The 13,707-nt window shown below is 43.5% G+C and overlaps 1 protein-coding gene across 1 annotated transcript in view; it reads right to left on the minus strand.

Annotated features, from left to right (window-relative positions):
• TACR3 (tachykinin receptor 3) overlaps window positions 1–9,444 on the minus strand; it is a 340,017-nt gene extending 330,573 nt beyond the window's left edge. Inside the window, exon 1 of the mRNA XM_073601795.1 lies at window positions 8,711–9,444. Within this exon, the coding sequence (XP_073457896.1) occupies window positions 8,711–9,153 (443 nt within the window). The 5' untranslated portion in view covers window positions 9,154–9,444. The remainder of the gene's footprint in view (window positions 1–8,710) is intronic.
• Between the last annotated feature and the right edge of the window lie 4,263 nt (window positions 9,445–13,707).

A 13,707-nucleotide genomic window follows, 5' to 3' on the forward strand; every position in this document is an offset into this window, starting at 1 on the left:
TACGAATTTAGTCGCATGGAAATGCACCGATTCGTCTCGGCGTGCCCCAGGTATTTGCCACATTTCAGTACATGCTCCAGAGTCCGATTCGTAGTCAGTCGCTACAGCAGCACGACCGATTCGCGCCTCTGTCATGGCAAAACAATATGTTACACCTGCACTTACCGCGCTCCGCTTCGAATCCAGTCGCATCCTCCATGCACCGATTCGTTACGGCATGCCCCAGGGCTCGGCCTCATTTCAGAAACATGCTCCAGAGTCCGGATCACAGCTAGTCGCAGATATCGGGCGACTGATCCGCATCTCTGTCATGGGAATTGCTACCATTTCACTCCCACAGCGCATCACCGTTTCGAAAACAGTCGCATCCGACATGCACCGATTCGTCACGGAATGCTGCAGTTGATTCGGCCGTATCCATACCTATACCAGAACTCGGTTAGTTGCTAGTCACAAAATGCGGCACAACCAATGCGAGCCTCGGTTAAGGTAAATACATTTCTCTCATTTCGTTCACACTGCGCTCCAATTCGAATCCAGATGCATCAATCATGCACCGATTCGTCCCGGTGTGCACCACTGTTTTTCAATTGCCTCATTTCAGTACATGCTCCAGAGCCCGGTTTTCGGTCGGCTCAATCACGACACGACCGAGCCGGACCTCTGTCATGGAGTTCACTCATTTCATTATCAAGGCAAACATTTCAAAATCATTTCATTGTCACAAGATTGCAAGTACCATACAAGTCATTGCTTCAAGGAAGTCAGCAAACCCTTCACGAATTATCACCAAAAAAAAAAATGGCAACAAAATAAGTTGGGTAAGTACGACTTAGAGAATCAAAGGAAAAACTTGAAATTCATGTCACCCCCAATAGGTTACAGTCAACCAAAAAATACGAGCTCAAAGACAGGATATTCTCATCAGATCAATCATGTCACAGGCCGGCAGCGAAGACTTCACGGCCCCTCTGTCACCTTCCCCGGTCTCAGAGAGCGGCAGCGTGCAGTCCCTCAGGGGATGGACTATCCCCAAACTGACGGCGGAGCTAAGACGCAGAGGTGTGCCCTTCCCCGCCGCAGCGAGGAAAGGCGAGCTGTTCAAGCTCCTTTTTCCCCCACCAGCAGCAGGACCCAGTACCCAACAGGCATCCCTTCAGTCAATATCTTCGGCCATCGCACAACTTCACACGATGGTGTCGTCCCTGTCTACCTCGGTCTCAGACATACAAACCAGGGTGGCACTCCTGGAGGCTCCACCGACCGCGGCTATCGGTGGTCCTTAAAACCAAAGACCCCAGACTGAACCGCAAGTTATCTGTCCCAGAATTCACCTTGCCCTTCGGCATGCTGAGAGACGTCCCATGCTCCGCCGCCCCCAGCAGAAGGGAAGAGCTGGATTGTACCTCCATACGGGAGTAGACTTGGGCTACAAGTATGGAGGATTTCCTTTTACGATTACCACCGTTCCTTTTCCGCAAAGGCTGCAGCCAGACTTACACAGTTCCAAACAACAACAAATTGGAGTCTCATGGACACAGAGCTCTTCTGCCGCCATTTTGCCGGCTTACGCTCACCCCTAGGTGCGATTTGCCAGACCTCCATCCACACTGCCACCTGGTGCGCCAATGCGACTATCAAACGTCCTTTCGAAATTTCCCTCTACCTCCGGTGCACTTCAGGGTCAGTCGGCCCCTGAACAAACGCCTCAGGTGGACAAATTCGGACGCCCACTCCGAACCGTGGGAGGGGCAGCCATCTGCAATAATTACAATTGCGGGTCCTGCAACATCAGTCAGTGTCGCCTACTCCACATCTGCACCTTATGCCAAAGAGCGCACCCAAGGAACTTGTGCGAAGTCAAACAACAGAAGAGGGCATGACTAAGCCGGATCAACGTCTTATGGCTAAGACTCTACCTCACCTCACATCCCACCCCCTCTCTGGCCACCTACCTTATTCAGGGCTTCACAGTAGGCTTTCACACAGGCCTCATTTCACTACCCCACAGTACGTACGAATGTGGGAATCTTCGTTCAGCAGCCATCGACGAACAAACCATAGATCGGCTCTTACAAACAGAACTAGACCGAGAGTACGTTATAGGCCTTTCACTCAGCCCCCTTTCAGCACTTGGAGAGTCAGCCCTATTGGGGCTTGTCAAGGGCAAATTCACAAATACATTACGTTTGGTGTACGACCTGTCTGCGCCGCATTCTTCCCACATCCCCAGTCTCAATTCCCTGATTCCCTCCGAAGAATTCTCCCTAAAATATTCCTCCGTAGACATGCCGATACAAGCAGTCATCAAAACAGGTACAGGTGCCTGGCTTTCCAAAGCCGACATCTCGGATGCCTTTAAGCTCCTACCTATCCACCCATCCCTTTGGTGCTGGCATGGCATCAAATGGAAGGAGGCATATTATTTGGCCACAAAACTGACGTTCGGTTCGAAGAGTAGCCCTTGGCTCTTCGACACATTCGCTCAGTCTCTTGCTTGGATACGGTTACACAAGGCTCAGTGACAAAAAGTCATCCATTACCTGGACGACTTCCTACTAATAGAACCTCCCAGCAAGCCCCCAGGAGACCTCGACAAACTCAGAGCGATATTCGGAAAACTCAATCTTCCCATCGCCGAGCACAAAGTAGAAGGCCCAGCACATAACATCACCTTTCTCGGGGTCAACTTAGACACCTGCGCTATGCAAGCCAGTCTCCCCCTCGACAAACTAACCCGCATTAAGGCGGTCCTTCACAAATTCACCCACACCAAGGGGCGTACCAAGAAGTAGTTGCAATCTCTCCTGGGTATGCTGAATTCGCCATGCGAATTATTCCACAAGGCCGCACCTTCGTGTCACGCCTGCTGAGATTCCTGCCAGAAACACAAGACCCCGATCAGATCTTAAATCTAGACTCCGCAGCAATAGCGGACCTATCTATGAGGGACGAATTCCTGTCCTCCCGGAATGGTATATCCCTAATTATACCCATGGTTTCAGCCCTGTCACCCCAGGGGTGACAGACGCTGCAGCCACCACAGGTTTCGCGGCAATTTTTGGCCATCATTGTTTTTCAGGACCCTGGCCTCAACAGATACTGTTGATACCCGGCTTTATTCAAACATCTTCCCTCTTCGAACTCTATCCCATAGTGGCAGCTGCACAACTCTGGGGTCACCATTGGACAGGGCAAACAGTAATCTTCACCACCGACAATCATGCCACGGCAGACATCATCAACAAAGGCAGGTCCAATTCCCTAGCAGTCATGTCCTTCCTGCGCAGATTGATACAACTGTCCTTACAGCATCAGTTTAACATACACTGTGCATTATTCCAGGCAGATACAATTTAGCTGCTGACGCACGTTTTAACTACACCTCCTTTTTCAAACAGGTTCCCGGAGCCGATCCAGTGTCGGCCCCTATCCCTGCCTGGTCACAACTGACCCTGGACTAGTTCAACATTACAAGGAGCAACGCAGCTCATCAATCCCTCACTCTCTCATAACACACTCAAAGCCTACCAGACAGCTTGGAAGGCGTTCAATAAATTTCTCACATCCTGCCGTAAAGGACCAATAGATGTCAAACAGGTACTGGCCTTCATTTCATACTGCCACACTCAGCTGGCTTATCTTACAATACCATTCGGCTATACCTAGCCGGCATACGACATTTCGTGACCCTGGAAGACCCCACAAAATCTTCACTGTTCTCATCACACGCTATACGAGCCATCCTAAGGGGCATCCAGAAACAACAACCAGTGATCAGTACTAAGCGCTTACCCATTACGGGGCCCATCTTCAGGGATATGTCGACTATTCTGGCTACTTCGCCATTCGGTCTGCTGCCCAGCACGGCCTACAAGCAGCCATATAGTTGGCTTACTACGGGTTCTTGCGACCTGGCGAATTCACCTATAACCACCCCACAGACCAAGTTTTATGCAGACGGCACTTGCTTCGCCACCAAGACCATTTCATCCTTCACCTCGAGGTTTCTAAAACCCAGCAAACAGGCTCTGGAGTGGACATTCACCTCTACAGAACCAATAACAGCTGGTGTCCAGTCACCGTACTTAAATGTCTCCTCTCACTCCTGCCTGAACAATCGGACACCAGTCCTCTTCTACCATTCCCAGTTAAACCCTTAAACGCATGTCAGTTTGTAAAACACATAAGGATACTTCTCCGCAATCTTCAGCTTAACCCCAGTCAGTACTCCGGACACTCCTTCCGCATCGGAGCAGCCTCCGCAGCAACCCACCAGGGGGTTCCAGACCACATCATCAAAAAACTAGGCAGATGGAAATCAGCCTGCTTCGCCCGGTATATACCCAATCCTCAAGTAGAGATGGCACAGGCATTCTCCAAATTGGCTCAATGAATACCTGAAAACCAATAATATATCATACCCCTACCTGAATGTTTTTGCCCCCTTATTTTGGCATACCGGCCATTAGACCAAGGCACACTTTCAGGTCCATTTCATATGGTAAGTCCACACTTTCAGGTCTATTTCCGATGGTAAGTCTTATCTTTACTATAAGTGTTATCTATGTCCATATCGGACATAGGGCTCCGACCATAAGTAGGAAGGCCAGTATGGTGGCCTGAATTTATGGGAGGAGCCCGGGGGGTATTTAAGCAGCCCGCTCACCTGTGGTGCTTGTCGGTTTCCTGTGCGCGATACCCACCCTCCCATCCCCATTTCACAGCATTTCTCAACTATTCATTTCATTCATTTCTCTTTCAGAATAATCATTTCTTAAACCAGGGTATGCCCCCTTATTTTGGCATACCGGCCATTAGACCAAGGCACACTTTCAGGTCCATTTCATATGGTAAGTCCACACTTCCAGGTCTATTTCCGATGGTAAGTCTTATCTTTACTATAAGTGTTATCTATGTCCATATCGGACATAGGGCTCCGACCATAAATATATATATATATATATATATATATATATATAGATATATATATATATCTATATATATATATATCTATATATATATATATATATACATATAAACATATATACAGTATCTCATAAAAGTGAGTACACCCCCTCACATTTTGTAAATATTTTGTTATATCTTTTCTTGTGACAACACTGAAGAAATTACACTTTAGAGTAGTAATTTTACAGCTTGTGTAACAGTGTAAATTTGCTGTCCCCTCAAAAAAACTTAACACCTAGCTATTAATCTCTAAACCACTGGCAACAAAAGTGAGTACACCCCTAAGTCCAAATTGAGCCCAGTTAGCCATTTTCCCTCCCCGGTGTCATGTGAATCGTTAGTGTTACAAGGTCTCAGTTGTGAATGGGGAGCAGGTTTGTTAAATTTGATGTTATCGCTCTCACTCTCTCATACTGGTCACTTGAAGTTCAACATGGCATCTAATGGCAAAGAACTCTCTGAGGATCTGAAAAAAAAAATAATTGTTTCTCTACATAAAGATGGCCTTGGCTCTAAGAAGATTGCCAAAACCCTAAAACTGAGCTGCAACACGGTGGCCAAAACCATACAGCGGTTTAACAGGACAGGTTCCACAACTCAGAACAGGCCTCACCATGGTTGACCAAAGAAGTTGAGTGCACGTGCTCAGCATCATATCCAGAGGTTGTCTTTGTGAAATAAACATATAAGTGCTGCTAACATTGCTGCAGAGGTTGAAGGGGTGGGGGTTAGCCTGCCAGTGCTCAGACCATACACCGCACACTGCATCAAATTGGTTTGCATGGCTGTCATCCCAGAAGGAAGTCTCTTCTAAAGATGATGCACAAGAAAGCCAAACAGCAAACAGTTTTCTGAAGACAAGCAGACTAAGGACATGGTTTATTGGAACCATGTTCTGTGGTCTGATGAGACCAAGATAAACTTACTTGATTCAGATGGTGTCAAGCGTGTGTGGTGGCAACAGGGTGAGGAGTACAAAGACAAGTGTCTTGCCTACAGTCAAGCATTGTGGTGGGAGTGACATGGTCTGGGGCTGCATGAGGGCTGCCAGCACTGGGGAGCTACAGTTCATTGGGGGGAACCATGAATGCCAACATGTACTGTGACATACTGAAGCAGAGCACGATCCCCTCTCTGCAGAGACTGGGCCGCAGGGCAGTATTTCAACATGATAACGACCCCAAACACACCTCCAAGACGACCACTGCCTTGCTAAAGAAGCTGAGGGTAAAGGTGATGGAATGACCAAGCATGTCTCCAGACCTAAACCCTACTGAGCATCTGTGGGGCATGCTCAAACAGAAGGTGGAGGAGCACAAGGTCTCTAACATCCACCAGCTCTGTGATGGCGTCATGGAGGAGTGGAAGAGGACTCCAGTGGCAACCTGTGAAGCTCTGGTGAACTCCATGCCCAAGAGGGTTAAGGCAGTGCTGAAAAATAATGGTGGCCACACAAAATATTGACACTTTGTGCCCAGTTTGGACATTTTCACTTAGGGGTGTACTCACTTTTGTTGCCAGTGGTTTAGACATTAATGGCTGTGTGTTGAGTTATTTTGAGGGGACAGCAAATGTATGCCGTTATACAAGCTGTACACTCACTTTTACATTGTAGCAAAGTGTCATTTCTTCAGTGTTGTCACATGAAAAGATATAATAAAATATTTACAAAAATGTGAGGGGTGTACTAACTTTTGTGAGATATATATATATATATATATATATATATATATATACATATATGCATTTACACATGACTTCTTTTTCAAGCAGTTTCTTCATAGTGTTACAAAAATGGCAATTTCTGGTCAAATCACCCGTTAATCTACCTTGTATATTCCATTCATACAACCATCAACAAGAGCAATGATGTTGTAAAGGATAAAATTGATTATGTAGTTGTTAGAAAAAACTCACAAGATTTCATGTCTTAGTGGAAATTGCTTGCCCTGGACAAGTGGATTATCACAGGGGATTTGCTGATCTGCTTGCAGCTAACATGTAGTTCTATTTGTACACACAGTTTAATGCATAGTAATCAGACATCAAGCTTGGAACACTTTTTATATCGATCCCATCTCTTGCTTTAGCCAAAGGTTCAGGTTAGGGGTGGCATACAATCACTAACAGGACAAGTCATACCCTAACCATGGAATGTACGTCTATTACACTGTTTAATATCAATGAAACACAACAAAACAAGAGCTTTGAAATGTAACCCATGCATGCTTTAATAAGGCAATGATCAATATACAATTTAAAATAACCCCTTTTATTAAATCAGTACACAGCTTCCATCACTGGGAATGCATTACCTATTTAAATTAAATTTAATTGTTTGCAGCAATATTACTTATGATAGTGCCTTATTAAAGAAGCCCAGGAGACTCTATAGTTTTATACTGGAACATATACTCTACCTGAATGCCCCGTACACACGATCGGACATTCCGACAATAAAATCTATGTTTTTTTTCCGACGGATGTTGGCTCAAACTTGTCTTGCATACACACGGTCACACAAAGTTGGTCGGAAATTCTGAACGTCAAGAACGCGGTGACGTACAACATGTACAAATGAAGTTCAATAGCCAGTGCGGCTCTTCTGCTTAATTCCGAGCATGCGTGGAACTTTGTGCGTCGGAATTGTGTACACAATTGACAAACCATATCTCAAATTTTGTGCGACGGAAATTCCGATGGAAACTGTCCCATGGAGCCTACACACAGTCGGAATTTCCGACAAAAAGCTCCCATCAAACATTTTCCGTCAGAAAATCTGACCGTGTGTACAGGGCAGAAGATAGTTTAAAGCTGGCTATATAGTGAGCAAATTCCGGACGATTGCTAAAAAACTGGTCAAAATTCTATCAATGGGTGGTCCTGTCACTTCCACAATCTTTTGTTGAAAAATTGAAGAAGCTAGGTGGAAAATTGTTGGCCAAACAGCACCTGTATCCAATAAGATTCAGATTTTTTGACAGCCATCGGCACATGTCAGAATATAATAGCCACAGTGGAAGATTTGTAGAAGATCCGCACTGTTTAGCGTAGATGAAGGAATCTCTCAGATTTCTTTAGTTCAGCCTGCAGGCTGAACTGTGAACTGTGAGCATGACGTGCAGTAGAATAAAGTGGCATGCTGGCACATTCAGCTCAGCTACAACGAGAGAGACAAAAAACTGCCTACTTCTGCTTGGAAAAGAACACTACTACATTTCACATTAAGGGTGAGCCTAGTAACTTTATAAAAAAAATGCTGATAACTATAAGGAGTTATTTAATGCATGCAATGAGTGTCTCTGCATTAAAAATTATTTCTTATTGCGCATTCTTTAATTTATATTTTTCTGTATATATACATGGATACCAAGTTGTCCAGCAAAGTGACGGGTTGTGTCCAACTATATCAGGTGTCTTTACAATAAATACTTATTCATCACAGGGTTCAAATCTTCTTAAATAAATAACAATAAATAAAACTGTTAATCCACCTGCTCAAGCACACCTGCAGCCTCAGTTTGCTCCAAACCCTGTATTTTTTGATGGTCAGCTTGGTCTGCAGGTAAATGTAGGGGAAAATATAAAAAAAAAAAAAAAAAAGTACATGACATATAAAAAATACTGAATGCTCTCATTACAAGCATTAATGATAACATGCAGTCATCTACAACATTTTTGTGAAAGCGGTCCTTTAAATCAGATATCCCCCCCCCCACCTTAGGGTAGAGTATCTTACCTGTCTACAGCTATAGCAGACATTGAGTAGATGCTGGCAAAGATGGCTGTAATAGGAAAGAAGTTGTGGAATCTACAGTAAGCCTCCCCAAAGTACCATTCATTGTGCAGGGCATATATGAAATTCACCAGGGTGTTGAAAGCTGCCATGGAAGCATCCGAGAAGGCTAGGCTGACCAGAAAGTAGTTGGTGACTGTCCTCATTCTTTTGTGAGCCAGTATGATCCACATTACTATGATATTGCCAAACACAGCAACAGCCACCATAGATCCATAAGCCAGAGACCAAAGTATTATGCGCCAGGGCGGTTGCACGAACCTGTGAGTAACTGGGGCAGTCACATTAGTCTGGGTGATGTTCTTTGGCCATAGCAATCCTTCCCCAAGAGGAGCAAAAATGCCCACCCCTTCTTCACCTGTCACATTTGCTGGAGTGGAAGTCATCTCTGTGTCCCCAGAAGCTTTCAATGCAGTCAGACAGACCAGGAGCTGTATAATACTCTCCAAGTTTCAGTAGAGGAATGCAAAGTGTATGCAATAAAGAACTACAATCTGAACTCAAGTTGAAGACATGAATGCCTCTATGTAAAGTTCAAACACCAATAGGAATATGAAGGGATATATAAATAGAATGTGATAGGAAAGATGAACTTCAAGCTAAGTTACTTCCTTGCAGCAGTGAGCAAGTCATGGCAGAGGCAGCTGGTGTGAGTCTTTTATAGAACGAGTTCCTCCAATGTCTAGGAAAATGCCTGTGACATCATTCTGGGAGGGGGGATTACAGAGAGCCCACTGAGAGCATCCTACACTCCCCCCAGCTTGCAAACAGGTAGGCTTTGTGTTGCATGCAGTGACACAGAGAAGCATGCAATCCAAGCACACTTTGCTAGATCTTCCTTTATGCATGTGTCACCCCGGCTACAGTGTGCTATGATGCTTATTCACAACTTGTTCATGGATCTCTCTCAGTAGCCCAGTGCTGAAGGGATGCAAGGTCCATGGTGCTGAAATCCTCATTCGGAAGACAGAGCACTATATTATTGCAACTCCATTCACACGCTTGTCTAGGAGCTCTCCGCCCCTGTCTTTCTGCTCTGGCACAGACACTGCCCCCATTCAACACAAAGCTAAGAAAAGATTCTAGAGATATAAGAGTTGATTTACTTAAGGCAAATAGCCTGTTCACTTTGCAAGGGATTTTTCTGCAGAGCTTAGTGAATGTGCTAAAACTTCACTTTGCAAAGAATACCTAAACACATGCAAGGAATATAAGAAAAATAGCATTTGCTTGCTCATGATTACATGATGGATGATGGAAGTCAACAAAACTTCACTACATTTATTAAAGCGGAGTTCCGCCTGCAAAAAAAATAAAAATAAATGTCAGCAGCTACAAATACTGCAGCTGCTGACTTTTAAAATAAGGACACTTACCTATCTAGGGCGTCCGTGATGTCCTCACCCGAAGCCGACCCGTCCCTTGGCTCCTGGTGGAAGCGCCGGCATCTTCAGTTAAGAAATCAGGAAGTGAAGCCTCGCGGCTTCACTGCCTGTTTCCTACTGCGCATGTGTGAGTCGCGCTGTGCGTTCTGAATGGTCCATGCTGTCTTCTGGGACCTGTGTGTCTCCCAGAAGACAGCAGGGGGGACGGACGAAGGGCTGGACATGATATAGTTCGCCGCAGATGTTGTGGCACTCTTTCGCCGGAAATGGGAGCAAATACCTGGATTAGACAGGTATCTGCTCCCCCCTCCCCCCTGAAAGGTGCCAAATGTGACACTGGAGGGGGGGACGAACTGGATCAGCGGATGTTCCATTACTGGAGAAAATTCCCTTACAAATTGCAACTTACCTTGCAAAGTGAACAGCCTATTTGATTTTAGTAAACTAACCCCATAGAGACATATTACTAAAGGCGTTGAGAATCTTCACTCAATAAATTATGTGAATTGTCCCTTCTGTGCTCCAATCATGTGGTAAGCAAATAGATACGGAAGAGTTTGATTTCCACATGATTGGATGATTGAAATTAATGTTCACACAATTTATTGAGAGTAATCCTCAACTGTCTTAGTAAATCAGCTCTATGGCGTCCTTTAAATGTATGATGGTAGCCGTACATCCATCTCTATCAGTGCCTAATTTACTTGGGACATGTGATTGATAAAGCAAGTACATTAGAATTCCCTAACATTCACTACAGAAATAAACTACCAACGGGAATGCGTGCACTTAAAAGGGCCAGTCCATCCAAAACTGATGTTTCTGTTTTAGCAGATACATTTAGAAGTTTGCTTCTGCAAAAGTGAACTGAGAAGAAGAAATGGTTGAAAAGGGGGCAGGGATGATAAAAAAAGGACATAAAGGATGAAGTGATAAATGGGGAATAGAATCAAGGACACTGAATTTACTTGAGACAATAGTGGAGACAATTAGCAAAGGGAAAAAAGAGCTGAGCTCACTAAATTTAATTAAGGGTGGAGCGAACAAAGAGCATAGCCTGTACAGAAGGGAGGGAGGAATGAAACAGGGAAAATTTAAGGGGGGGGGGGGGGGGGGGGGTTGGATGTAAATAAACCTACAGATGAAAAGATCTTAATATGAAAGAAGAGAAGATAATGGAGAAGGAATTTAAAGAAATAATATTGTTACGTGACATATAATGAGTTACAGGAATGTGAACAGTGTCTATGAAGACATATGTCAGATAGCATCTCTAATTGAACTCTTCATTGAGCTACTTTAGGGAAAAGTCTTTGTAGGTAAACAATCCAACACACTTCTCTTTGAAAAGGTTTTTTTTATGATTGTGAACATTTGGAGAGTGCTTAATACTTGACACCGTTCAATAGAGACAAGGTGGTGGTATTAAAAAAACCAAGTGGCTGCTGTGTTACTTTTAAATTGTTCTTTTAAAATATTGTTTAATACTCTCTCTCTCTCTCTCTCTGTATATATATATATATATATATATATATATATATATATATATATATATATAATATATTTTCTCTTATACGTGAAGAAAGTGCTCTTGTGCTTTTTCAATTTGTTCTTTATCTCATAGTACACATAGCCTTTCTCCTACAGGAAATTCATAAATAACATCCTAAAGAGTGCCACATATAAAAGCCTTTAACTCCTTTGCATCTGTGATCTGTAATTTGACAACTCCTTATATGATGCCCCATGCAGGGAGAACATTGTATTTTGGAAATAGCTCCTACTGTCACTACTAGCAGCTACCAGGGCATGCTAGTGACCCAGAAAAAATGTTTGGTAACAGGTATATAATAGTATTCCTGGATATGCATTTTTTTTTGTAAATTTCTATTATCAGTGTGGAATGATTGTTATGAACTGCTTGAAATGGATCTAATACATTTTTCATTGCATAATAAGGAAATCCTGTTCTCTCTGCTGGAAATTATATTTATTTTAATATAATGCAAAATGCAATAGAAGGATTTGGGACATCCAGAAGTGAACATATACACTTAAAACTCTGGGCATTATGGAAAGGAGATCTTGGTGATGAAATACCCTAGATTCGGTGTATCAGTCTCCAGGTACAACTAAAAATCACCTTTGGGTGGACTGATTATTTAGACCTTGTTCACACAGGCCTACTTAAGTGTACACCTGTGCAAGGGCCATGTTTGCCCTCACGTGGATGCATTCGCATGAAGACAGTCCCATTCATATTAACTGGGAATCAGGAGCTGCTCCCAAATTGAAATCCATGTTAGTGCAGGTGTGTGTGGGTTCGTGTCTGCATTCAGTGACGCGCATTTGCACCCATGTGGATGTCAAACTGAGAGCAGCGCCTGTCCCAATTGACACTAATGAGACTGCCCGCATGCAAATGCAAGGAACACCTAACACCTGCAAACATGGCCATGACAACATGGCCCTCATACGCTGTACACTTAAGTATGCTCATGTGAATGAGGCCTTAAAATAAATGTATCTATTTAGTTTTGGAAAGGAAGAGGAAAAAAGTTAGAACTCCTATTAAGTGTTACTGCAAATTGTGACTCTGTTAGAGAGATTTCCCCTTCGCTTTCTGTTCTGGGGACAAGGATTTATCATACAGGCAGTGAGGAAAAATCTGAAACAGGAAAACAGGTAATAATGAAAATTTAATAGATGTTCTTGCTGTTAGAAAGATTTCCCTTCACTTCCTGTCATGTGAACAACCTTTTTACCAGATAGGAAGTGAAGGAATTTCTCCAACTTAAGACCCGTACACACGGTCAGATTATAGGACAAATTTTCCTCAGTTTTTTGTTTGATGCTAGTCTCAGATCGAAAGTGAACAGGGTACTCGTCATCAGCAAATTTTCTGATGACAGAATTTAACTTCAGAAGTGACGTAATATGTTGAATTGTTTTGTATGTGTTCTTTCATTTCTGAGCATGCCTAGTCTTGCTCTTCAGATTTTTTTTTTGTTAGAACACCGTACTAATGAAAAGAAAATCGGACGTTGTGGTCACATCAGATAAAAATTTTCAAGCCTGCACATCCAGTTTTTGTCTGCCGAAAATTTGTAATCGACTGTCAAAAGCAGTATACTAAGGATCAGAAAATCGTCAGATCGTTCATGAGACGAAGCCAAATGGGCCTTAGCGCTTTAACAGCAGAAAAACCTGAAAGGAATTCTAATCCTTCCCACTCTAGCCAAAACTAAAATCTCAGGAAAATGTTTCTGGTTACATTGAAAGCAAAGTGCATGAAAAAGCGCTGCATGCAAGAGTTTGGAAGAACACAGTCAGAGCAAAAGTAGCTATGAACTGAACCATATAATAAAAGAGACCAGTTCTCACATGTTTTTATCATGCTGTGCACCACTGAGCTAAACTGATCAGGTGTGAAGAAGCCTCAATTCATTTTGTCTCATGTTTGAGACAGATTCTGTACCACAGAATTTACTCTGCAATTCATTCAGGAATAAAAAAAAGTAACATAAACAAGTGATTGATCTCTCTTTCCAGTTA

This window comes from Aquarana catesbeiana, linkage group LG01 (genome assembly GCF_042186555.1).
Source record: "Aquarana catesbeiana isolate 2022-GZ linkage group LG01, ASM4218655v1, whole genome shotgun sequence".
Lineage (NCBI taxonomy): Eukaryota > Metazoa > Chordata > Amphibia > Anura > Ranidae > Aquarana > Aquarana catesbeiana.